At 40.8% G+C, this 26,955-nt stretch overlaps 1 protein-coding gene and 1 long non-coding RNA gene across 6 annotated transcripts; both read left to right on the top strand.

Annotated features, from left to right (window-relative positions):
* The first annotated feature begins 1,677 nt into the window (after positions 1–1,677).
* Positions 1,678–7,257, top strand: LOC147302300 (uncharacterized). 5 transcript variants are annotated; one of them, XM_086283806.1, is made up of 4 exons: positions 1,720–1,754; positions 4,474–4,593; positions 4,890–5,307; positions 5,726–6,093. In XM_086283806.1, the coding sequence occupies exons 3-4, from the start codon at positions 4,966–4,968 to the stop codon at positions 5,915–5,917; spliced, it is 534 nt and encodes a 177-aa protein (XP_086139932.1). In that variant the 5' UTR covers positions 1,720–1,754; positions 4,474–4,593; positions 4,890–4,965; the 3' UTR covers positions 5,918–6,093. The 5 variants fall into 5 exon arrangements, with proteins under 5 accessions (XP_086139933.1, XP_086139932.1, XP_086139931.1 ...); XM_086283807.1 differs by lacking the exon at positions 4,474–4,593 and having other exon boundaries at positions 1,678–1,754; XM_086283805.1 differs by lacking the exon at positions 1,720–1,754 and having other exon boundaries at positions 4,253–4,593.
* Positions 7,258–22,723: 15,466 nt separating this feature from the next.
* Positions 22,724–23,957, top strand: LOC147302299 (uncharacterized). Its single transcript, XR_015127297.1, has 3 exons — positions 22,724–22,798; positions 22,873–22,959; positions 23,039–23,957. It is a non-coding gene; the product is annotated as an uncharacterized LOC147302299 (long non-coding RNA).
* Positions 23,958–26,955: the final 2,998 nt, after the last annotated feature.

The following is a 26,955-nucleotide window of genomic DNA, read 5'->3' as shown; positions in this document are numbered from 1 at the left end:
CAACCGCCGTTAAACACAAAGAAGAAGAAGAAGAAGAAGGGCAGTATCAGGAGGCCCAGCTAGGGCCGTAACACCCTATTAGAGCACTTCGCTCTCACACTGCAGGCCTACTTGTTGTTCCTAGAGTATTTAAAAGTAGAATGGGAAGGAGAGCCTTCAATTTTCAGGCCCCTCTTCTGTGGAACCAGCTTCCAGTTTGGATTCGGGAGACAGACACTATCTCTACTTTCAAGATTAGGCTTAAAATTTTCCTTTTTTGGTTGAGCACCAGTCACCTTTCTCACTCACTATGTGTTAATAGACCTCTCTGCATTGAATCACATCTGTTATTAATCTCTGTCTCTCTTCCACAGCATGTCTTTTATCCTGTTTTACTTCTCTCTCCCCTCTTCCTTCTGTCGCAGCAGATGGCCGCCCCTCCCTGAGCCTGGTTCTGCCGGAGGTTTCTTCCTGTTAAACGGGAGTTTTTCCTTCCCACTGTCGCCAAAGTGCTTGCTCATAGGGGGTCATATGATTGTTGGTTTTTTTATCTGTATCTATGAAGCGCCTTGAGGCGACTTTTGTTGTGATTTGGCGCTATATAAATAAAATTGAATTGAATTGAATTGTAAAAGCCACTGGTTAGCAAATAGTCATCTGTGTTTACCATAGACTAGATTCAAGTTGAATTGAATTAAATATTATTTCTATAGCCCCCAGTTAAAAGATGGCTGTAAGTTTCGAGTCTGAAAAGTGAAATCTAAAGTGGACGTGCTTTAGAAAATGTGTTAGCAAATGAGTGTGCAGATTGTCAGCCAAAGCCGCTTTCAAAACTCGAAAACAGTGATGGTGAAACTATGAGGCTTCACACTGGGACTTGGAACCAATGGCTGACATTATGGCGACTACATCCATCTTTTAAAAACAGTCTGTGGTATTCATACATCGCTAATGCAGAGGCCTGTTAGCATTGTTTTTTGGTCTATCGATTCAGCCATTAAGTCCTACACCCTGCTACTGTAACTAGCTAGTTGCTAATTGTAGTTTGAAAATTATCAGTTTTCTAGGCTGCTAGTTTTAAGTACTAGCAGCCTAGCTAGTTCAAGGTTCGGGGGCGCTGCAGAGGGCAGAGTAGGAAGTCTGTTTTCTGTGGCTCTTTTTCTCATTACCCAGTAAACACCAGTATGTGGGCCCCACATGGGCTATGGGGGTTCCAAGTGGGGATGGGCTTACAATGGGCATCCAATCTGGGACCCACCTGGGTTAGCCAAGTAGGACCCACTTGAGCCAGCCCAGATGGGCTATATTCTATGGGCACCATATGGGTAACATATGGGAAGTTGCATGAACAGGCAACTGAGTTTAACGATCTTAGTTAAGTATAATTATTAGTCATGTGTAAGTATAAACATGAATTAAGATGAAATAACTGATAATAAATTATGCCAGAGGCAGCATATGTATATTTAATTAATAACAAAATATACATATAAAATATATTAATATAAGTGAAACACAAAGAACAGATGCGACTTAAAATTGTAAGACGCTTAATAAAATAAAACAAATGGTTTTACATTTGAGTGGGAAAAAAATTTCACTCCATGTAGGAGTGCTTTTCGAAATCTCGCGTTATTTCATGAAAGGTTTTCTCAAACTCTCCCCCCATTCTGGAACATTCTTCATTTCGCGCCCTTGGACAAAGCTGACAGTTAAGCTGGCAATTTTTGGATTAAGTTCATCTTTGAGCTATGGACTTATTTTCTGCACTAACGGTAAGAACTTTTTGACTTAATTTGAATCCCTAAGTATAAATGAAATGTTTACAAAGTTATGATGCTGCAAAGTAATGTATGGCACAAGTGCTGGCGAACTTTTTCCTAGCACTCAGGCAAGGCTAAGCTAGTTTAAATTTTTAGGTAATGTTGGATTTAGCCAATTTTCACAGTTTGAAAGCATTTTCTGGTGTCCTGTATACTGCTTAACTAGCACCAAAATTAATTACTGCGTGTACTTAACATCAAGTTGTACTTAAACATTATCTTGGTTTTTCTCTATGATTAGTATTAATAAAGGACTGTATTAGACCAATTTAACAAAGTTCTAGTTTTTTAGGAGGAATATGGGAGGGTATTTTCACTATCAGAGCAACCAAAATTGCTTTGGTGTTGTCTTTATTAGCTTCATTCCTCACGGCTAAGTGAGGAGGGTAGGCCATGAGCAACTAGTCCCCAGCTTTTGCCCCTGTGTCAGGAGCATGCACAGCAGTCAGAGAGGCAGATCAGTGAGCACTCTATTTCTGTAGAAGACATAATCATCATTTTTCTTGCCATTGTTCTCATTTTTCCAGAAAAAGCAAAAAAGAAAATATAGGTATTCTTGATTTGTTTGGGGTTTTTTTTTTATACACACTTTAGTATGCAACTTTATATGTGTAGTTGTTTTAGTGAGAACTTCATCAGAAATACTGTACTGACTCAAGAATCTGCCTCTTACTGTTGTGCAAGCTCTGTACATGAGGGAAACTGAATATTTAAGCAGAACTGGTCGGTCTTGTTAGGGCCACAGTGCCAACTCCTTTTACTATGATTGCTGTGGCCCTCCTTTTTTCCTTTTTGTAATGTATATTTGGCTAGAATCTACACATTTATTTATTTATAAAAAAGAAAAGCAATTGCTCTTTGGATGTGGTCCTAAAGATCTGTGATCTTTAAGTGTTTGTCTGATGCCTTATTTGTGCATGCGCACTGTTATTTTAATTTGTTTCATTATGGCTTAAATTTGTTTGAATTTTGTGCATGCTCCTTTATCAGCCTTCCTGCATGGACAGCTTGTGTGGTTATTGGCCAGGAGGGTTTGCAATTATCTCAAAACTTGAGATGTTTGTTGTTTTGATTATGACTATGGCTACTTATAAATTGCATAGTCACACTATTACAATAATATGTTATTAATATCTGTATATTGGTTTGATTTTGCTGTTGGACAGTGGAGTGAATAGTAGCAAGGGTTATGTGTGATTTCTTTCTTTCTTTATTTTTACAGACTTTGACATAAGAAGCAGTGTATATTTCAAAATTCATTTATATTTAAAATTTGATGCATGCCAGAAATATACTAGTAGGAATCTTTTTTTGAGTTTGTAACAATTAGAATTGTTACTTTATAAAGTGATGTCAGGGTCTTTTATTGTAATACAACAGCTTTTAAGGCTGGTGTAAGCATCACAGCAGATGTCTTTATGCCAAAGTAACTGAGGATAAAACACAGAAAAAAGGAGATTTTCCTGGAGTGGCTTTTTAAATCAGATAGCCTTAGAAATATTCTGCAGTTGAACAAAAACTGAAGAAAACCATGAATCAATATATGAACATTACCTGATGCTGCTGAAGTAAAGCAGAGCAAAGTTACAGAAATTTTTTTTAGAGGTTTTAATAGTGAACAAGGTGAGTTTTTTGCAATTTGGCACAAAAAACAACTGACAACAGCGCTAAGCACAACTGTACACTGATGTATAATAAGCAAGGGAATAATGTGGAAAACATATTTCAGATGGGGAAACTTTTCTTGAAGTATACTACGAGAGAGCTGTGCAAGAAGTATGATGTTTTGTTTTTTTGTTTTTTTTGTTTTTTTCAATCGTGGTGGAAACAAGACAGGAAGAGGGAATTAATGACAGTATTTATCAAATGTGAAGCGTAGTTTGGATCTTCTTTTGCTGCTGGTTCAGTTAATTTTTAATTTTGATTGGAGAGTGATGAAACCTGGAGCTTCAGAATCTGTGAGCTGTCTTTCAGAAAGCAATGGAGCAATCTCAGAGGACAAAGAGCTCAGAAAGTTGTTGAACATTTTAGTTTCGTTTCACAGTAAAATGAGTCAGAGCATCATCAGGACTTAATATTGTACTCTGATTCTTTTGAGAATAAAACACTTGAGGAAGAGCACTACGATTGCGATGAACATGCTAAAGATTATGTTATCATGAAATTTATGTTGACTAAAGGACTGATGAAACTTTGTGCTATGGCCAACAAAGAGCACCAGGTTGGGGTGTCACTTTGAACGAGCTGGGTGTGGGATATGGGGGTAATGCGCAAGCTTATTTATCTTTGGTTAAAAAGTCCCCGAAAATGCAGACAGTCTATGCAAATTCTAACTGATTTCAGCATTCATGGTTTCTGTCAGGCAATATCTTCCTTAAAGTTTTGCAAGAAAACCAAGGTCTCTCATTGAAATTAGCACATAGAAAGCAACTGAATTGAGACAAGTTTTGCTTTACACAAGCCCAGTTCTACTGAATAATATACCAAGCCAAATGTATAGATACTTTATACTGTTATCTGTATCTACAAGAATTCTTCTAAGTCCTGATTTGTATATTGATAACTGACTGTGATTATGCAGAGGATGTTTTGAAGCAGTTTGTGAAAGATTTTGCTTTGATTTATGGTCTTGACTTTGTTGGTTATAATATACATTCTTTAATACACCTAGCTCAAGATGTACGGAAGTTTGGCCCTTTAGACAGCATTTCCTGCTTCCCATTAGAAACCTTCCTTGGTGGAATTTATTTGGATTCTGGAAGCAGATTGGGAAAGGGAAGCGGAAAAGGAGGTAATTGTGTTGAAAACACCTTAAAAGCAAAAATTTATTGAGATTATAAGAAGAAAAAAAACCTGACAGTTTCTTTAGCAGACCCTTGCTGCTCATCAGGTTCAGATATGATTTCAAAATAGCGCTTTATAACTTGTTGACTTTTAAAAAATTGTTTTAGACTTTTTTTTTGATGCCATTATATACATTAATGTTTTTAGTTTGTAGGACTAACCAGTACCCTAAATTATGTGTTTGGATTATTATTTATTTGTGTGTGTATGTTTGTTGTATTTTGTTTGTTTGTTTGTTTTAAGGCCAGTGATCCCGTCGAGCTCTGATGAGGATTGGGACAACACTGCGGAACAGCCAGAGACCTCACCACCATCAGCAATGGAGAATAGACATTCAAGTGAAACTCACTTCCTGAACATCACTCATCCATTTGTTCAGCCGCTACAACCCTCAACTCCTTCACCTGTGGTTTCACAACCAGTTCCAAGACAACTTCTACAAGCCACCAATACGAGCATGTTTGTACGTGTTCTAACCCTCCTGGAAGACATTAAGGACACTCAGAGGGTCCACAGTCGAATGCTACAGTCTCTCCTTACACAACGTGATGGACCAGTTGCTGCAGTATTACCCGAGGGTGCTGTATTTCCCATCCGGACAGTAGCAGATGTGGCAGCACTGGAGCAAAAACTGGCAGACCCTGTCTTCCTAAAAGAAGTGGTAAATAATAATGATGTAATAACAATATTCAATGATTAATGCCTCAATCAGTCTGTGTTTCATGCTAGCAGTTATGATCAAGGAAAGTTGCTGTTTGTTCGAACATGGTCAGTGCAATGAAGGAGTGGGAGGAGAGCTGAACAAAAGTTGCTATTTTTGTTAATAAAATAACTTCTCCAAACATTACCTAGTTATAAGTTGTGCCATGCCAAACCCAAAACTTAAGAAATTACTTTTGGTGAATCATTTAGCTCTTTGCATTCACATCAGACAGTGTTTGACTTTGACACCTAACTCTTTCTCAGTCAATTAGCATCAATATTATAGAGCCTAATTACTGTGTAGCTGTGCTTGCTTTCTTTTAGGTGTGACTGATGGTACTACTGTCAGTAAAATTATTGTCCTTGCGTGTCCTAAGGTTTCTGTTGTGGCAGAGATCAGAGGGAGCACTGTTGATGAAGCCACAAGAAGAATGATGGCCTTCATTATGGACAATGCTCTTTCCAGGCAATATAACTTCGTTGGGTGCCATGGAAAGCGGGAATTTCGAGGGCTTAAAGTTTTTGAAGTGCTATATGGTAAGTTCATTAGTTGTAAGATATTTTGTTGATGTTTGAATAACGGATGCTCACTACAGCTGCAGTCATTCAGAATCAACTTTTCTCTCCACCATTGTGAGCGGCTAGCTTCGCAATAACAGAAGTTTGACTTGATTGACGCGGGAATGTTCCCAGTTAGCCTAGCAGTCAGCAAGGAGGCTTCAGCGGTGCATTATGGGATCTGTAGTTTGTATATTATTAGCGCCTCATATCGCCAGGCCATGCATAACAATAATAGTACATCTATATAAAATGATCTTGCGGGCCGGATATAAATGTATGCCGGGCCGGATGTGGCCCACAGGCCTTGACTTTGACACGTGGTTTAGATAGACTGTACAAATTGTGGAGATGAAACCATCAGCTCATGTTGTTCTGGAGGTTGGTGGCTGCTGGCAGGAATGACCACGTTTCTTTCTGGCTTGTAGCATACTTGAAGAAGTCTCTCACTAAACAGTTTTTTGGTTGCTCACAGAATGTGAATAAGCTCCAGGAACTCCAGAGCCAGCCTCTATTTTTTCCAGTGTAATTAGTAACACACTGATTTATCTGATGGCCCTATTTTTGATTTACATGAAAATTATTGGCGCCCGCCTGGCACACACCTCAAGAAGTGGAATCTGTTTTCTCCTTGGTAGATGTAGCCCTTGTTACATTTTACTATTTTGTTTTGTGTTCATTATGAGGTGCTGTACCATGCAAAAAACTGGTTAACCACTTGCCTGTTCTAAGCTCTGTGCCAATCACTGAGACAGCCCACAACACCAGTTATCATTGTAACTATGTAGACATCTTTTAAACATTTGTCTTAAATGTTTTAAGGTAAAATATTTCACATTAATTTAATTTTTGAGTGCCTACTTGGTAAATCATTTTGTAAATAGCTTTTCTGTTTCCATGAATACTCATGGTCTTCAAAGAGTTCAATGTAGGAGGTCAAACAACTTGAACAGCACAACCTCCAAAACAACTTCAGTACTATCGCAAATCTGATTTTGTTTGTGAAAATGCACTAATTTCTTTTTTTTTTAAATTTCTTTCAGGACCAATGGATTGGTGAATGAGTGAGAAGCTGTGGTTTGCTGCATTTGTTTTTCCTTTAAACTGTATAACATTTATTTGTTATTGTTTTGTGTATACTGTGGACATTTTTGTCAACATGTTCTCCACACAAAAAATGTATTATATAAAAAAGCATACTGTTTTAAAATTTCATAGTAATCAGTATTAATAAAAAAGATAAACTGGCTTTGTTGTACAGGTGATTTAAATTATAGCTTACTTACATTATCCAAAATTCCATCTGGGCAAACACACTTGGGGCCACCATGGAAACTGAGGACAAAAATAGCTGGGTCTCAGGTTGGTAACCCAAGTGGGCCCCAAGTATCAAACCTGCTTCTATCCATCTGGGCCCCATACTCATTTATTGTCTGGGGCTGATTTGGGACCCATCATTAACCCATCTGGGCAAACACATTTGGGGCCATCATGGAAACTGAGGACAAAAGTAGCTGGGTGCCAGGTGGGTAACCCAAGTGGGCCCCAACCATCAGACCCGCTTCTACCCATCTGGGCCCCATACTCATTTGTTGGCTGGGCCTGATTTGGGGCCCATCCGGGTCCCATCAATAATCCATCTGGGCAAACACATTTGGGGCCACCATGGAAACTGAGGACAAAATTAGCTGGCTCCTAGGTGGGTACCCCAAGTGGGCCCCAAATATCAGATCTGCTTCTACCCATCTGGGCCCCACATATTTTTTTCAACTGGGCCTGATTTGGGGCTTATCTGGGACCCAGCATAAACCCATCTAGGAAAACACATTTGGGGCCACCATGGAAACTGAGGACAAAATTAGCTGGACCCCAGTTGGGTTTCCCAAGTGGGCCCCAAATATTAGCCCTGCTGCTCCCTATTTGGGCCCCACATATGTGTGTTGACTGGGTACCGTAAGAGCTTTGATAGATCTGTTGCACTAGGATCCTAGGTGGACAACGCTCAACATAAACTCCCTGCTGCTGGCTAGATGGCTCATTTCAATTGGGCATAAGAGCTGTTTAATTTGAACTTCGCCTGCAGTGTGTGTTGCATCCTGTGTAAAAGCATCTTTAGCTCTTAAAGGTCAGATTAGCATTAATTTGCCAAATAAAAAACTGCTAAAATCCAGCGATCCTTCAACAGCACAACTCACCTCATAGTTTGAAACAGTCAATAAACCACACGTTCCTATGTACAACTTCTGACCTGTCTGCAGGCGCCTCCATGACTCCTGCAGGCTGAATTGAGCAGGATTTCAGACCTATATTGCAACCATTTCACAGCCTGTTTGAGATACTTTGGCTTCACTGCCAGTGAGGTGCCAACTTCCATCTATAGAGAGAGACACTTCCTTACAATGCTAATTGTCTTCATATCATCATAATGGCAGTTTTGTGAGGCACCATCTCAGACCTCTTATGGTTTTGACCCCACTAGTAAAACATCTTTAGCTTTTGGAAATAAGTGTTGCTAACACACTTAAAAGTTCAATCATTCAGCAAAGCCTGACAAAGAATGCTTTTTTCTTAAATGTATTCAAACAGCCTAGAACAGCCGATTTATGGAAATGAGGCAGAAAAGGGTTTTCGCTCCATCACTCCACCTAACCATGAAAAATTGCGGTCTGAGAGTTGAGTGTGAATGAATTACACTCCACTCAAAGAAAATACTTTCAGCTGAAAGTTTCTTAAGCCTTATGACTCCATCAAGCCTCCCCCCTCTCTCTGTCTGTTTAACTGTCTGTCTGTCTGCCACCAGGTTGTGTGCTTCTCTCCACACAAACAGCAGTATTCATGATTGTTCTTGTAAAATTCAACGCTGTTTGTTGTAGCTCACACAAAGAGAGCGTAAACAGTTTATTAATCCTGTAACTTGAATTTCTAGGTTCTCATCTATCAGGTTTGCCTGTTTTCACATCATTCTCTTTAGTAGAGTTGCATTATTCACTGAGGGCTTCAGAAGAACATCCGATTCCACATGTGGAACTACTGACTTAATCCCACTCTTTTGGTGTTTTTAGACACTGATTTATTTATGAGAGCTTCTTTGGAGAGAATCGTACTTCATTAGACACCAAACACTGCTGTTTTCTGAGCATGCATGCCATCACCACTGCCAGTAGCTTACTACTGATCCCTGTGCTGGGAAAAAAAAGTAATTTTAACACACCTGTAAAATCAGTTAATCCAGCTTAAATGCGTGTATGTACTTTTTTCTGCACTGTTCACCTGATGAAGTATATGAACTATAGTGTTCATATACTACACTGTGTAAATGGATGTAATATGTATTATTTAATCTGTCTGAGGTGCCTGAAGTTTTGTCACGTGCCTTTTCTTGTATTAGCTAAAATTATGAAAGAAATGAAGTGTTTTCTGAATTCTTCGCCAGACAGAAAGGTCCAAGGCTGTGCCATCAGTGCAGAACTATCCATCTGTTCCCCTTCATAGTCTAGTTACTACTGCAGTCCTGGTCCAATCTGTTCTCTCCAATAGGTTAACAGTCCTTCAGGGCTGCTATAACAAGCTGTTGGCTTGTTGTTAGCATTCAGTGAATCCAAGTAGCTAGCTACTGCTTGGGAAATAAAAGGGGAAAACAGAAATGTAATCAGAAAAAAATATATTTTGAACTCTTTAAAAATGCCCTAAGTAAAAAGACGTTTAGTCATGTGGTTAAAAGTAGCCTGCACATAGCAATAAGCTGATCTTATGTATGTTAAAAGACAAATGATTGTGAGATTTGGTAGATATTTATTTCAGTTATGTCAGTTCTGTTCTTTTTCAGTGGCTCAAAATTAATTACACAATTTACAGGAAAGCGGTTTCTGTGGTCAGGTGAGGGCTGCTTCTTTTCACTCATGACGAGGCGACATGATTAAAAAAAAAGTCTGCAGCTTTGAACTTGCATTTGGTAACTTTACCTTTACCTGGTACTCTCAGTTGTTGATGCAAGGAACAGAGGCCATCATTACACTGAAAAAACAAACTCAATCAGTCAGCAAAATAGCAAAAATTCAGCAATTTGGTGGATTCTTTGAAAGAAGGAATGCACTGGCTAACTCAGCAAGGTCTGAAATACCACAGAAGACAACTGAACTGCATGAAGACTTCTTTCAATTGCTACAGTACAGTCTTGAGATGCTTTCGTGAATGTAATGAAATTCCAGTTTACAACAAAGTACAAACCAACGGATGCACTGAAGAACAAGGAGGGCAGATTTTAAAAAGACAGAAAACATCAAAAAGAGTCTGCAGAAAAAGGAAAAAAGAAGTAACAGAAAGATGGGAAGAGTTTTCGTCCCATCGTTATTTGTCAAACAGTCCTGGCAATATTATAGCATGGGCTGACATGGCTGCCAGTGCAACATTCACACACACATTCACACACTGGTGATGGCAAGCTACATTGTAGCCACAGCCGCCCTGGAGCGCACTGACAGAGGCGAGGCTGCCGGATACTGGCGCCACCGGGCCCTCTGACCAAATTATTGTCCAGATTGGTCATTTTATGTCAACCCAGTGGCAGAAAGATCCACAAACAAACAACAACGGAAGTTGGCTGCAAAAAAGGCCTAACATAGCATATCAAAGGAAAAATCAGATCCTGGTGATCTCCATGGGATCTATACGGGAAAGTTATTGACTAGCACTCATGCTATTAGTTTAGGATTAGCTTACTGCGGAATCCTAAACTAATAGCATGAATCCTAATTAATTAGTAACCCCTCCTGATGTTGCCGTATGACTGCATTGTTTATAAAAAAAATAGTGATTCAGTGTTAGATATTATATCTGTATATTAGTTTCACCGTGCTTCAAATAGGAATGCTAAATTTACTTGCCATCTCTTCTATATTGTGATTCACCTTTCGCGGCCTCACTGTTTTGCAGATTTCTTTGTGTTCAATTTTGCATGCTTTTTTTTGTTTGTTTGGGTTGGGGTTTTTTTGGGGGTTTTTTTACAGCGCATTGTGTTCTGGCTGTAGACCATTGTCAGTCAATCTTGTGCCCTGTCTCCTGTGCAGTACAGAATGCGTTCAGCTTGTCAAATTTACATAAATCTTCGATTGGTAGCAGTGTGACTCTGAAGTGCTGTACTGTGTGTCGTCATCTGCGGGTGCCTTTGGTTTCATTCTATAATACTGGAGTTGTTTTTCTACATGGTTTGAATTTTGAGAGTGTTTAGACAAGAGAGAAAAGTGTGAAAATGTTCATGCCATCACAGCTCATTATCATCACTCCATCAGACTCCATCCAAACTTCAGTGCTAACTTAACTACTTTACCTAACACGGTAAAATATCCTTTATTAATATTCTCCATTGTGTTACTGTTATTAAAGTGAAAATATGAGCTATCTGACAGTGCCACAATGGGGTGCAGCAATTATTATGTATTTTGGAGCCAATCTCCTTTATGTGCCTGAAGGCCAAAGTAGTTCATGATTGATCTGAGGTCAAATTAATTTTAGCACCGGAAGGAAATTCAAATTACATCAAGATTAATAATGTACCACCAGTGTTCCTTAGGAGAAATCTTACAATTGTAAGGACTGAAGAGTTTCAGTAAATGCACAGAAACACACTTCTATTAAAATACACAATAGATACACTGCCTTCATTTTCTACCAAAAAAACACAGCATTGAGGTTATGATTCATAAGAGCTACTTGAGTCATAGATATGCAGAGAAGCTTTGTTTTTTTCATGCAGTCCTGGATTTTGTTCTTGTCTCTCTACAACAAACACTTCCATCTGCTCGCCGTGTTTCAGCTCACTGATTACAATCAATGTGTGTGGGTGCTGTGGGTTTTTAAGTGTTTGCACCCCCTCATTTCTCCATCCCTTGCAGGTAACTGGGTAGCTGACAGCCTCGGCTCGCCTTGGGCTTCCCACTTCTCACCAACCTTTATGCCGTCACACTGGCTGTGTGGGAAGAACACATTGATGTTGAAAAAGGTGCGTTGCTGTAATTATGTGCCACAAAACAGCAAAAAAATTCACATATTTCAAGCATGTCTCTGAACTTTTCAAACCTATTCCTCTGCTTTTTTGGAGACTTAATAGCAGTTGAGTTCTTGTTTTTTTCTTTACATTTTTTCCAGTTTACTCCAAGGAGTATAAAGTGACAGTAATTACCAGTTTACATACTTTTACACAACCTTACATACACAACCTTTAGTTTCCTTTTCTTACCACATTTGACCTCTGATTTCACTTTTACAAGTATTGTCCAAAAAAAGAGAGAATGATCTGCTTAGTTAGTTAGAAATATACTATATGATCGTGATCGTGGAATTCTTGCTGTGCTGCAACAGTGTTAAGCACCGTGCACCGTGCTCAATCCAGTTTAAATCAATTTTATTTACATAGCACCAAATCACAACAACAGTTGCCTCAAGGTGCTTTATATTATTATTATAAGGTAAAGACTCTGCAGTAATACAGAGAAAAATCCGAAAACCATATGAGCCCCTCTGAGCAAGCGTTTTGGTGACAGTGGGAAGGAAAAACTCCCTCTTAACAGGAAGAAACCTCCAGAAGAATCAGGGTGAGTGAGAGCCCATGTTTTATATTATGGTTTAAAGGGGATGTGGGTTGGACTTCTGTGCTCACGGATAGAGCTTTGTGTCTTGTGTCTTATGAGTGTATTTTGAATCTAGTGACATTTCCACTCTATCTATCATTTGCTACTTTAAGAAAAACATTTGTGCATTTAGAGGCAGAAACCTGCACGGAGACTTAATAATATATTGATTATCAAATACTGACTGATATGATATGCATGCGCATTTGGTATGCTTCCATGCTAGTTTCTTGAAACAACATGTTGCCATATTTGGAAAAGAGGATGAAATTATCAGCCAAGGCTAGGACGCTTGACTACCGAGCTGCATTCAGTTCACTTTGCTGAATAATCACAGCACAGTCTTCTCTGCCTGTAATGAATCCAGACCTTTAGCAGATTTAAACTGCCTGATTCCCCGATGAAGGTTGTGTGTATGCTTCCTACTCAGCAGCTTTTGTTTGATCACTTAGAAAAAGTCGAGCTTCTGTGTTAAACTGGCTTGACTTTTGTGCCAAAGATCATCTGGGGTCTCTGGTTATGACTGACTCTAACCGAGAGGCCAAAACATCGATTTTTACTAAAAGACCTCTTAAAAAATAAAAAGGTAACTCAACTTGGTGGGTTTTTGTACATCCTGCCTCCTGCAAGCCAAACTAATGTCACATTGAAAAATCATCACTAGAACAAATTAAGTACAGCTTGTCATTTCAGCCTCCTTCTGAGTGACCTTTACAGTGCATTTCTTGTTGAGCATCCTGATTGTGATTATACTGCTCTGCTTCTTAATGCAGAGATTTGCTTTCCCTGAGTAGGAGTTAGATGATGATGATGATAATATCTGATTTTAATTAACCAAGATGTCAAAGGCCTTCATTATGTGTCCACTCTGGGATTTTCAAGTGTCACTTTGCACAGTGTGTTGGCATCCCTCACTGCTGTCCACACTCCCAGTGTGAGGTGCGCTGACCTCAGACGCATGTCAGAATCTGAGCTCCAAAGTCTGTGGAATGAGAAGCAAGGGAGATGTTGGGTGTGCATCAGGCCATGAAACAAGGTGGTTAATATGTGCTGAAGAAAAACAGGCCCCTGATAACAGTCCCCTATAGCTCAGCTATACGGCTTAGTGTTTATGAATGATTCATGCAGTGAGAGGATCTAATAGCACAGAGGCAAGAAGCTAGAGGAGGTTTACAAAAAGTGATATCTGCTCAATGCTGGTTCAGCCGGGAACGTCTCTCAAGCCATCTGGCAATTGTGACTTTTTACAGATTCTTGGACACAGGGGCGAAAAAAGAAAAGTCTGTGTGTGTGTGTGTGTGTGTGTGTGTGTGTGTGTGTGTGTGTGTGTGTGTGTGTGTGTGTGTGTGTGTGTGTTTTGGGTTTATTTATGTCCATCCTACATTACTCACCTCTAATACTGTCAGTTTATTGAATGGAGATTCTTCGCATTGATCAGTTTGCCTCAGTAGCTTCTGCCAACACCTTAAAAAATATTTGTTTTCTGCTAAGGAAAGGCGTCAGTTTGTGCGCCTTCTTTTTCCCAATGAAAGACAATTAATCACAGCCTGATTCCCTGTTTTATTTCTTTCCCCATGGTCAAAGAGCGTGACTATCAATAAGTGCAATAAATCCCACAGAAACCGCAGTAGCCTGAGTGTGAGAGTCTGTGATACCCTGCAGCTGAGCCACAAACCACACCCTGCCACACTGAGATTACATAGACGAGATATTAACAAAACAAAAACCCTTTTTTGAATCAATTTTGGTAATATTGACTTACCTCTACTCCTTTTCCTGCTTGTTTAAAATAAATAATCTGCACGCTAATAGAATACTTGTGCAATGGTAAATTCAAAGCCTCACAGGACTGTTTAACTTAACATCATTTAGCATGTTATTCAGTAACATTGTGTTCAGAGTTTGATTCTTGCGAGAGTATAAAGTGACTTTCAGGGTTTGTGTGGCCAAAAACAGTGTAAATATTTAGCTAGCAGCAGACCACCACGGCAAGGACTTCTGTGGAGACGAATGACTCCCGGAGTTCATGTTCAGGATTGTTGTTGAATTGTTGTTGAAACCAGTGTTTCTTTAACGAAATGTAACAGTTTCTGGTAAGCGCTACACACCACAACAGAAAACGTTCAACAAAATCCAGCCTGACTCTCCCCACATTTTCCAAAGCGTATGCATGAGAACAGCTTCATTCATGTCACTCTTTTGGTTGATGGCCAGGATGTTCGTTTGTGCCTTCCTACAGAGAGTGAGTACTCATGTGAGCAACAGGATACTGCCTGCAGTTCACTAATGACCATCTGTGGCATTTTTAACAAGAAGTTTCTGAACATTACTCTTAGAAATTTTGCATTTATGTAGCTGCTTGCTGACAAGATTCAGAGATTAGAAGAAGACTTTTATGTGCTTTCATACAAGGAAACCAGCCAAGACAAAATGTGAAACACTTTTCTATGACCAAATGGTGGAGAGTCCCAGGTGTTTAAGCCCTAGTGGAAGTTATCCCTTAAGAGGGTCGTCAACCCAATATTGATCGTGTGCCGCATCACACGAGTCAAGGTGTGGAAAAGGGTTTGGGTCATTATCAGCAGAGGTTTCAGGTCAAACCATTGTGAGACATTGCCTCACCCTATCATGTAACCTATTGAGATCAACAGACTGTCAAGATGTGAGTGGGCGTTAAGGCGTCTGGGAATTCAACTTAGTTCAATTCAATTTTATTTAAACAGCTTCAAATCACAACAACAGTCGCCTCAAGGCACTTTATACTGTAAGGTAGACCGTACAATAATACAGTCAGAGAAAATCCCAACAATCACATGACCTCCTATGAGCAAGGAAGAAACCTCCAGCAGAACCAGGCTCAGGGAGGGGCGGCCATCTGACGCGACCAGGAAGAGATCTCAAAGGTGGATTTTAGGTGACAGATGTCGTAAGCTCTGTCCAAAATGTGGACATTGGTGTCCTTGACCGAATGAGCTTTGTCCTTGCGATGAAGATGGACAGCCGGGTCTTCTATGTTGTACCATGCGCTTATGAAGTGGTTGTTTGGTCTCTCCAATGTAGAGGTCTGAGTACTGAATACAGCATACACTACGTTGTTTAGTTTGTGTTTGTGTTTTTAGTCCCTGGGACTGTCTGACCTTCTTTACTCCCTCCCACTAGGGCTTAAATACGTGGGACTCTCCACCATTTAGTCTTAGAACTGAAGAAGCTTCTCAAATGAGAGGTTTAGGAAACTTTAACAAGTACAGTCGCTTTTCTTTCCATGACGTGGATGACTGAGAACCTACACAGACAAAAATAAATCACTAAACACTAAAGTGAAACACCAAAAACTTTGACTATTTAGCCTACATGAATTACTGATTGTTTTGTGGCAGTCATTAAAAATAATGTACTGTAATTCAATAGTAAGAATGTGTCTTCAACACATGTTGAAAACTGTCAAACTTTGTGCATCAACACCGATAAATAGATATGAGTCTGGTCTACTGAACACTCGTGTTCTTGTAAACAGAAATAAAATTAGCGTCAGGAAGCACAAACTATTAGATCACATGTCGCAACTTTTTAATAAACTCCCCTTCGCCTTTGCTGAAGACACATGAGCACCACAAGGCGATTCTTTAAACACAACAAAACACATGAAGAAACTCATATGACAGCATTAAAATTTAATGTGCTGTACAAGATAGAGTAGCTGCTCTTTCAACCAAGATTGAAAACACAATGGCTCTGGGAGCTTGTTCGACAAGAGTGCACAAGACAGATGGGAAGTGACACGTGTGTCCCGAGGGCACAATGCGAGACTACAGAATTGCCGGACTTCAGCATTGCTGTTTGTGTTGCACCTTTTTTCCTTTGCTTTCCTTTCAGACAAAAAGACCATGTAAACACATTATTCTCTTTCACTCTGATGTCAAACTGACTAACTCCTCAAAGGAGAGCATCGCACTCGTAGCACCAGCTGTTCTCCCTCAGGCACCTGCAGTAACAAATCCAGGAGTTTTTTTGTAACCTTGCCAACTTGCAGTCGCAGTGAGGCCTTTGATGCAGATGAGCCCAGGCACTGGGCAGTCTATTGGTCACCGGCAGCTGAGGTGTCACGTTATTGAAGTGGCTAAGAATGAGCCTGGATGCCAGTTTCTTAAGTGAATAAACTGCGATTGGAGAGAAGAGTGGGCAGCAAGAGGACAAGATGTGGGAGGGAGGCTGGCATCTCCGATTCATTTTGAGCATGTGACAGCGAGAACACAGACTGGGTTTTTTAGCGTTAGTGATGAGCTGCTCAAGAAAAACACACGTGCTCGATCTACTCACACAGAAAAGAGAAAGAACAATATTTGACTTACTATTTGTTCTTGTGTCTTCCACATGCAAGTTTTTCAACTTTAGTGTTGAGATGAAAGGTATTTTTGAAATGCACTTAGTAGTACAAAAGAAATATTATACTTGTGTAGATGAAAAGTCCTGCTTCAGTGAGAATCCAGAGAAACAGTATTTTATATCAAAGAAAGGGTTCTTTTACATGGGATTGTTTTTCTACAGGTGTATATTCCTCATACAGTTTTTGAGTAAATGAGACAATTTGAAAAAAGTGCCAGACTTCAGCATACCAATAAGCATTTAACAATATGTAAATCACAATACAGAGTGCAATGTCACAACCCCGACCATAGTGGCTGTGGAATTCTCACTTGGGTTAATGGTACTTCTTAAACACATATTTTTATCTACAAAAATAGAAAAGGAATATTGTTGTAATTAACACTATAAGGTGGGACTGTAGTTACATTTTTATTTAGAAACAGCAGCCTGGCAGTATTAGTGCAGAGTTTTTGTATCCCATGTTGTACCTAGAAGTAATTTAATGAAGTAGAGATCATGGGATATTGAACTATAGCATCTGATCAAATAAATTTGGGGCATAATGCAGGAGAAATCAAAGCAAAGCAATGGTGTGAACAGTTAGCAAAGATAACTAAAAGGAAAAGAAGAAGTAATTTTTTAACCCCTTAAATAGTATCAGACGCTGTTTGAAAGAGTTTAAATTGTCTTAAATAGCTTAAATGTATCTAAATATAGTTGCCTAATAAACGCATTAGCTAGTTAGCCAAAAAAAAGAAGATGTTCTAATAGTTTTAGCCCTTCTCAAAATCAATGAAGTTGATCGAGAGCTTCTTTGGTGTTCCAGGGTCTGTTCGATGATGGTGCGCAAAGTAACGATCTGCTCCATGCCTGATCAACCACATCGAAATCCGCCCTGCTCGTCACGTAACATTTTGTTGACTGCCCGCTGTAATTGGTTCAGGAGGACTAGACAGAATACTTTCTCCAGGAACTGAAAGCATTGTGATTCCTCGCAACTTGCTATAGTCGCCCAGATCACCCTTCTTTGGGAGTTTAATTAATCCTAATTGAAATAGCTAAAAAAAAATTGGAGATGTTTAAATATATATGAAAGACAACAAAAGTTAGAATGATAGTAAGAATATTTACAATGGTCTGCAACAGTTAGCTAAAGGATCTGTAAATAAACTCCTGAGCTAATAAACTGTAGTTAGAAAAATCTAGCTGGATACTGGCTTAAGAGATTAAATATGTTATATAATCAGAACATTCATGTTATTTATGCAGTATAGTTAAAAGACTTATCAGTCAAGCAAAACATAGAACAAAACATAGAATCCCCCTTTGATTTAAACTCAGCTCTCTCTCTTTTATGATGTCTCTAATAGCATTAAATTAAACTAAAATGACCAATGTTGTTGATCAAAGGGTGCTTGTCATACATTTGGAGAGACTTCCTCCTGAGGTCTCGTGCCATACCACCATAAACATGCCAGACTTTGTCCTATCTTGAAAGCTAAGTAGGGTTGTGCCTGGTTAGTCCTTGGATGAGAGATAGCCTGGGAATACCAGGTGCACTAAGCTTTCCTCCCTGAATCTGTTTTGGCCAGAGGCTTCGTTGTGTTAAAAGGGAGTTTTCATCATTAAGTGCTTTTTTATAGGGGGATATCTGATTGTTGGGATTTTCTTTCTATTATTGTAGAGTCATACACTCTTCTAACCTGTAATACTGTCCAGAGTTCGTGCATGAACAGTTCACTTTTTTGTCTGCACATAGCTTTTTGCAGATTAGGCTCTGAACAGCAGGCAAACCAGAAGAATTTCTCTGTGCAGCCAACGTTAGCTGAGATGTAACAGATGGATTTAAATTAATTTTTAACTTTATTATGCAAAATCCCTGACTTTAATAGAAACACTTGCTTGGCAAGCAAGTGTTGGGGTCAGTCACTCGATTCAGGTCATACTGCATTACTTGAAGCTCATTTACCAGATTTGGTCATTCTAACTGCCACAGACGAGGATTATTCAGGGTATGCTTGTTGGCTAATGACTTGTGAAAATTCATTAGCCACCGAGCGTGCGGATCAGAGGAAGCGAGATCCTTTCTTGACCTATCTCATCTGGTTTCAAAACACTAAAGATGGCGATGGTGAAAATGCTCATCACAGGCCAATGGATAATCTAAACACCAACAAGACCGAATACTTAGAGGCTGGCCCCCAGACCGACGGCACGATCAGCGTCGATGGAGAAGATCTGGCGAAAGTACCTCATTTCAAATACCTCGGATCGATGATCAGCAATGACGGCGATATCCTACTAGATGTACGAGCCAGGATCAACGCAGCGTGGATGAAATGGCGCCAAGTCACCGGCGTCCTGTGTGACCGAAGAATGCCCAATCGCCTCAAGTCAAAGATCTACAAGAGTGTAGTGCGCCCCGTCGCCCTCTATGGATCCGAGTGCTGGCCAGCCACCGCAAAGCACAAACAAGCCCTTCACACGATGGAAATGCGGATGCTGCGATGGTGCCTAGGCCTGACACGATGGGACCACGTCATGAACACCGACGTTAGAAAGAGGATGGGAATCGCGCCAATCACAGATAAGATGCAAGAAGCGAGGCTGCGGTGGTACGGACATGTGGTACGGAGCGATGAGAACTCAGTGGTGAGAACAGCACTGCGGCTCAGCCCCCAAGGACGTCGACCTAGAGGCAGACCAAAGCGGAGATGGATGGACCGAATCAAGGACGACGTGAAGAAGATCGAAGCCGATCTGACCGACGCCCTTGACCGACCCAAGTGGAGACGACTTTGCAGAAAAGCGGACCCTGCAACCGAGCGGGAAAAACGCTAGGAGGAAGAAGGCCAATGGATAATCTCATGGCGGCTAAGTCCACAGCAGCTGTAGTATTTATGACTTTAGCAACCTACTTTGAATTGCATCAATTATGCATTTTATACATTGAAGAAACAAGTACACAAATTTCTTGATTAGATTCAACAGGAGCTCAGAGCACAAGAAGTCTATCCTCTTTTCCCAGCTTCTATATGAATGTCTTCCTACCTGGGCAGTAGATCTGACCCCATGAGAAGGGGAAATGTCAGTTGACATGTGGTTCAGAGGGAAAAAATGAGTGGGAGTTAAGAGAGCATTGCTGTGGGAGAACACATGAAAAGGCTAAGGAACAAAACTGGCCTGAAACTTCAATAACAGTCAGACCTGCTGCTGGAATCATCTGTTTGAATAAGGAAGTGAGCTACAGTAAAGATGAAGTAGCAGCTTTTATGTCATGTCGTTATGTACAGTATGTACAGTAGATACTTGATGTAGACACACTATTCCGTGTGTTTGCTTTTTTATGTGGGATGCTTTATCTTACATCTTCAAATTCTGTGATGCATCACTTGGATTCTTTTGAATTCTAGTTTTTCACCTATTTCATAATATTTAACACATATTTCATTATTCTGTTACAGTATTTTTCCAATCTCACACATTACAATGCTTGACAATGGCTAAACTCTGCTAGGCAGTTCACTGACAGCTGCTCATTTAACTTGGTGCTATGGTTCCCCCTTGTGGCTAATACAGGGTAATACATGCATAATACAATGTGATTCTCCCAGTGCTTTCTCAAAGTGACTCTTGGACTGGTGTTGAATTACCAGTGAGACTGTGTACTCTTCCATTGGATTTTTCCCTCTTTAAAATGTCTGTTTGACCCAAACACAGAGAGCTGAGAGAGTTCATTTAAGTTCTTCATTGTTTCTTTTCTCAGTGGGCTGTAAAGCCTGCCAATATCATGACATAATTTAACTTTATCTCAGATATTTTGCCTGTTTTGAGAATAATGGCTTCATTAAATTTAATAAAACCCACAAGTGAGAAACCTGTTTCTGACACTAGTGGAAAAATTGGAATTTTACACTTGATGTTACACTGAGGGAGAGAAAATGCCCCCGTGCGCAAAGGTAGACTGAAGAATAGAAAATTTCATCAGAACAAGTGGAAGTGAAACGTGACTGATGCTCAGGCTGAGGTGTGACGAGGCATATAGTAGGTTCAAGATTGCGTTCACTGTGGCGTGAAACTCCCAAATGTGAAGCTGTACTCCCCTCTACTGGTCAGTCTGAGAAACTGTCCCAGTTATCCCTGCAACCATATTATCAATAAAGCACCATTTTTCAATTTTTATACAACACAAAATAATACAGGAAATTACTGAATCTCAATTAGTTTTATTGTATAACCCTTGGTCACAAACTCCCTACTTGTCAACTACTTTGAGCCAGTTTGTGACAAATATTACATGCTCAACATGTCCAGGTGCTACTACAATTAACCTGTAAGCTACTTCCACTCAGTTAGTTATGATTGGGTGTCAAACCTTCTGTTTCTGACTCCATCAACTAGAGGCTGCTGTAACTAAACATGGAAGGTTAGCAAGGCTGACATAATACCACCATGCTAGGCAGGACAAAAACTTTTTATTTCATTCGGGGTAAGAGTTTTAGTAAAAGTAGTTGACATGATCTGGTTACACTTTTTTACACTTTTCAGAGAAAAGCAGAAAACCCATTGTAACCCAGTTCCTAAAATCATCTCAAACAAAAAAGAAGAAAAAGTAAAACATTTAATGTTCATTGTTTCTGTTCTTACTGTCCTTGTATAATGAAAGTGAAATTAATATATTTACTTAAACAAAAAAAGGGACACGGATTTATATATTTGTTCTGGTTAAACAAGGGTTAAGTTTCTCCGAGGATTGATGAGCTCCACTCCTCGCGTGTCAGCCAATCGGTGAAGCTCTAGGTAGCTCTTGTCCCTCCTTAGTACCAGCTCCCAAGTTTTCAGTCTCTTGGTTCTACAGCCGAACAGAGCAGCCGGGCTAAAACTTTGTTATTAATCTCTTGTTAAATTAATCTCTCACAAGTTATTTTTTAAAAAAAAGAAAAAAAAGGACAACAACTTTAAACTGATATTGTTCACAAAGTATGGTTTTGCACTTGTTGTCATAGAGGACAGAGCGAAGCCGGAAACGCTGAGCATCCACTCGACAGCGGTAAGCTAAACGTGGCTAATTAGACACGTGATGTATCGAGTGGGTTACAGTTGTTGGGTGTCTCTGAAACGCACTGTTGTTGTGCTAGTTATATCGTTAACCAAGTCATTAACATGTGAAAAGCTGTAAATGGTTAAAGCAGCTGAAAATAAGTTTATGAGAGATATTGTAAGCAGACTTCATGCTGCTTCCTGCTTAATTTTTTGATGTCACTCAGTTATATTACAATGCTCAGTATTGAATACTTGGAGGTAATTTTTAGTGTATTCCCACTTGTACTTGTAGGCCTATGGTACAAGCGGGATTAAGCACATCTATTTTAATACTCCTATTCATGGACTGAGTCCTTGTGTTTACATGTTATTGAAATTATGTGCACTTTGTTCAGTTCTGATAAGCATTTGTGTATTGCTCCATCTCTTAAAAGGGGTAATATACTTATTTATTTGTGATTTTATATATATGCAGTGAGTTTATATCTGATGGATGTAATCATGTTACCATGAAAAGTGAATTATATGGTGACTATAATTCCTGAATGTTTGAAGCCTTGTAGATAATCTTTAATGTTACTGCAGGTGTAGCCGGATGGGCTACTCGCCCTTCTTTTTCTCTCTTTCTCGCTCGCCCTACCACCCTCACTCTCTTTCCGCTGCACTCGCTCCTTGTATCGTGTGATTGGGTTAATTAGGAACCCACCTGCATATTGATTACAGGGTGGTGTTTACCTGTATAAAGGGAAGCCGGTTTTTTTGTTGGATCATTCCTCCCGAGCTTCTGGTGCGATACGGCAATAAATGCTGGCCTATTGGTTAATTTACCGATACAATCGCACTGTGTGACTGCTACAGGTAGGCCTCCTTTCGACCTCTGATTTCTCTCAAAAGTCGATAACTAGTAGTCATAATTCTGCGGCCCGCTACAGCGCGGCTGTTTCTCTTTTCTTTACTCCAGCTGTGGTGGAGAGACGCGAGTTGCGTCCACCGTACAGTACAGCGCCTCCAGTCTTGGGGTAAGCCGCTTATATTATAGCTGCTAGTATTTGTAAATTAGAGACGATTAAGGTTATCTTTGCCTTTTTTTGTTTGTAGGGTTTGATTGCTGCTGCACCTTCTCAGGGACCAACCGCCTGATTTTAAGCAAAGAGTCGAGACGCCTGCCTAGCTGCTGTCTTGTCTTGCCCTGTTTTATCTTGTGTTCCGATCTGTTGGCCGTCCAGTTTTGTTCCTGCTGCTGGCCTCTCCTCGCCCCTGGAGGCTTCGGGTCTCACGTTAAGCCCCTTTTTGGACTATCGTTTTACTCCAGCTTTCGCGGCTGGTCGGGGCGATCTTCAGCTGCATATTGGGCTGGTGTTACAAAAACTGGTACCGCCTCTCCCTTTCCCTCTCCCAGTTGTGGAGAGCTGCGCGAGACAGAGTAGGGCTACGGACAATCGGAACCAGCACCAGCTGTGGGCTGGCTCGCAGAGCACGAGTATTTCCAATCTGTGCTCTGTGGTGTATATGTGGGTGTGTTTTATTGCAGGTCTCCGTTTTTCTTTTAATTTCTTTTTTTAGTATATAGAGAGCCTTTTTATGTCCCATGTTTTTATCCTTTTTAATGTGTATATCTTGTGCTATAATTTCAGTGAACTGAGGATCTACCAGCGGCCGTGGGACCTTAGGTGGCGGGTCGTTTTCCACACTTTTGTTGTACAGCACCAGGTAAAGAGACTATAGTTGTTTTTTTTGTTTTTTTTTTGTGTGTGGTTTTCTTTTGGTCCACCGCTGCTGGTAAATCCCAGTTGTATGTTTATTTTGTTGTAATTTAGGACACTATTTTAGACAGTCTTTGTTGTTTTGTTTTTATTTTTTTAATAAATAAAATGGTGTTAATACATTGAGCCGGCCTCAGTGTGCATCCCTGAACCTGTGCAAACGTTCTTTTTAATTACATTTCATTTCTAAAGTTCATATTTCCCGGGGGCTAGAATTCCCCCAGGTGGCGTTGTCATTTTATTCTTTCTTTCATAACCCCGCCGACCACTTGGTCACATACTTGGCGTTGGTCGACAGGATGCACATTTGAGGTAGATGTTTTAAATTGTTTTATTTTTTGCAAAGATCACAGTTCACCTGTTTGAAGGCTCTATTTGTTTTAGAGTGTGATTATAGACAAGACAGCAGTATCCAGGTAGGAGGAAGAGTAATAGGATTTTAGCACCTTGCTGTTTTTTTTCCTTTTTTTTTTTTTTTTTTTGGTCAAAATTTATTATGGAGGAAGAATTGCAGCAACTTGGAGACTTGGTAGCGCAGTTAAAGGCAGATAATGAGCAATTGCGCCGGGATGGGGGCGCTGTTCTCGAGTCTGGTGGTGGTGCCGCGTCGGCCTCCTTCGCACCAGCTGGTTGCCAGTGTTGGGGAGTAACGGAATACATGTACCGCTGTTACGTATTTAAAATACAAAATATGAGTAACTGTATTCCGTTACAGTTACAGTTTTAAAAGGTGGTATTCAGAATACAGTTACTTTGTCGAAATAAATGGATTACACTGCGGTACTTTCCTGTTTCATTTTGTCGCGGGTCAGGACTGTTTGGGTTTTGTTTGACAGCTACGTTCTGTTGTTCCAGGCGGCAGCATTACGGTTGCCATGGTTACAGGGCGACGCTCTCTCTCTCTGCGACTGTGTGCTTCCTGGGTGAGAGAGCGCCTTTTCGTTGTTGTTGTTGTTGTGCTAAGCTAACAGGCAGAATGCTACAAGCATAGCTCTAAAGAATGTAGCATCGTGGGCAGTGTAGTCCGTGTTGCAGGGAGAATGGACTGCCATACATGTTATGGGTCTGTGAGCGCGAGGAGGGAGAAAAAGGGGAATGGAATAAGGTACGAGTTGTCATCGAGGAAAAACGGGAGCTGGAAGCATGTAAATATAATAATAACCACTTCAGCCAAGAAGAGTGCCTGACAAGCCCAGTTGTAAGTAAGCTATTAAGACTCGACTGTACACAGTGTTCGTGTTTTCCTCCGAAAACAATAAGTTCCGTTGGAGCAGCCTTTCAACGCCTCTCTCTGTCTCTCGCAAGAAAAGTTGACCCACACAACAAAGTAAAGCTATTTTTCGGCTACGAGCCGACAGGGACCCAGTATTAGTCAGAGGTCCCTTTACTACAGTTCGGAGTCGCGGACCTTCAGTAATAGTAATAAATCACAGCAATAGTACATTCACGTTGTTGTAAAAAGCATGATAATATAGTAAGTAATCCAAAGTATTCAGAATACGTTACTGTCATTGAGTAACGTAACGGAATACGTTACAGAATACATTTTGGGGCATGTATTCTGTATTGGAATACATTTTAAAAGCAACCTTCCCAACACTGCTGGTTGCATACCAAATGTTGGTAGCCAGGCCGCCGTTACAGAGCGTTTGATGGTGGTGCCTAGGGACCGTAAATGTCCCATGTTCAATGGCAGAACGGGCATCAATATAGCTGAATGGGTCGAAGAGGTTCAAGCGTGCATGCGTGCCCGGCACCTGTCTGTTGCTGATCAAGCTTTCTTTATTTTTGACCATTTGGAGGGAGAAGCAAGGGAGGAGATCAAATTTCGCCCTAATTTAGAGCGAGGGGATCCTGTTCGGGTGTTGACTATTTTAAAGGAACTGTATGGTAATGCGCAGTCCTATGTCACTCTGCAGCAGGCTTTCTTTTCGAGGAGACAGCGGGAGGGAGAGACTTTGCAGGAGTTTTCCTTAGCGCTAATGGCTCTGATGGAGCAAGTAAAACAAAGTGCACCTGATGGCATGCATAACGCAGAGGTGTTGCTCCGAGACCAGTTTGTAGAACATGTTGTTGACAGTGCTCTCCGCAGAGAGCTTAAACCAGGGCTGCCCAATCCCAGTCCTCAAGAGCTACTATCCTGCAGCTTTTAGATGCATCCCTACTCCAACACAGCTGAATCAAATGGTTTGATTACCTCTTCAGCATGCCATCATGTTTGGCAAAGGCCTGATAACAAGCCATTCATTTGATTCGGGTGTGTGGGAACAAGGATGCATCTAAAAGCTGCAGGACAGTAGCTCTTGAGGACTGGGATTGGGCACCCCTGGCTTAAACAATACATTCGCCGTGTGCCTACTGCCACCTTGTTAGAGGTGCGCGGGGAAGCAATTAGATGGGAAAGAGAAGGGTTTTCAGGCGGTGTTCGCGACCGTGGCTATTCTCACCCATCGGCATATGGTTTCCAGTGTGGAGTGCACACTAGCCCTAGGTTCGCTCCTGTTGGTACACCCGAGTCCGAGTGGCGTGAGCTAAAGGAACTCCTTAAGCGCCAACAAGAGCAGTTAAATCAGCTCACTGAGACAGTGGTTTCTTTACAGAACCCCCGAAGAAGTGTTCGGCCTTCACGGGCTGGCTCGGTGATTTGTCGCTGGTGTCAGCAGCCAGGACACTTTGCTAGGGAGTGCACTGGGGAGCGGGCTTCACGCCGCCCCAGAGCAGGTTCTGATTCAGGCCCTCCTTATGCCGCAGTTGGCAATAATCTTCCTGCTACCCAGTCGGAAAACTAAAGCCCTCTGAGCTGCAGAGTCACAGTTCAGGTGGGTAGTTCACTGGCTCACAGAAAGATAGGATTGGCAGGCTAATTTTATCGTGTCCAAAGATAGATGTGCTGATTAGTGGGGTAACTGTCCCTTGTTTGGTGGATACTGGGTCCATGATTTCCACCATCACAGAAAGTTTCTTTTTGGCACATTTTGCCCCTTGGGGACAAGAACGCCTTCAGTCATGCCATTGGTTACAGCTTCGGGCTGCCAATGGGCTTGCCATCCCTTACATTGGCTATTTGGAGCTCAGTGTACTCCTATGTGGCAAGGAAATGCCCTCTTGTGGGATCCTTATAGTGAAGGACCCTCCTGGTGCCACACCCTCTGTTCCTGGTATTTTAGGAATGAATGTAATCCGTCGCTGTTATCAAGAGCTGTTTGGGGCTTTCGGTGACTCCTTGTTTAATTCTCCTTCTGTGTCACAGGC

Source organism: Aulonocara sp. 'chitande type north' Nkhata Bay, linkage group LG23 (assembly GCF_057382095.1).
Source record: "Aulonocara sp. 'chitande type north' Nkhata Bay isolate Kocher_YH1m ecotype deep benthic linkage group LG23, A_spYH_male_GT1.1, whole genome shotgun sequence".
NCBI classification, from domain to species: domain Eukaryota; kingdom Metazoa; phylum Chordata; class Actinopteri; order Cichliformes; family Cichlidae; genus Aulonocara; species Aulonocara sp. 'chitande type north' Nkhata Bay.
Note: the sequence above shows the minus strand (reverse complement) of the source record. Positions and strands in the feature narration are given on the sequence as shown.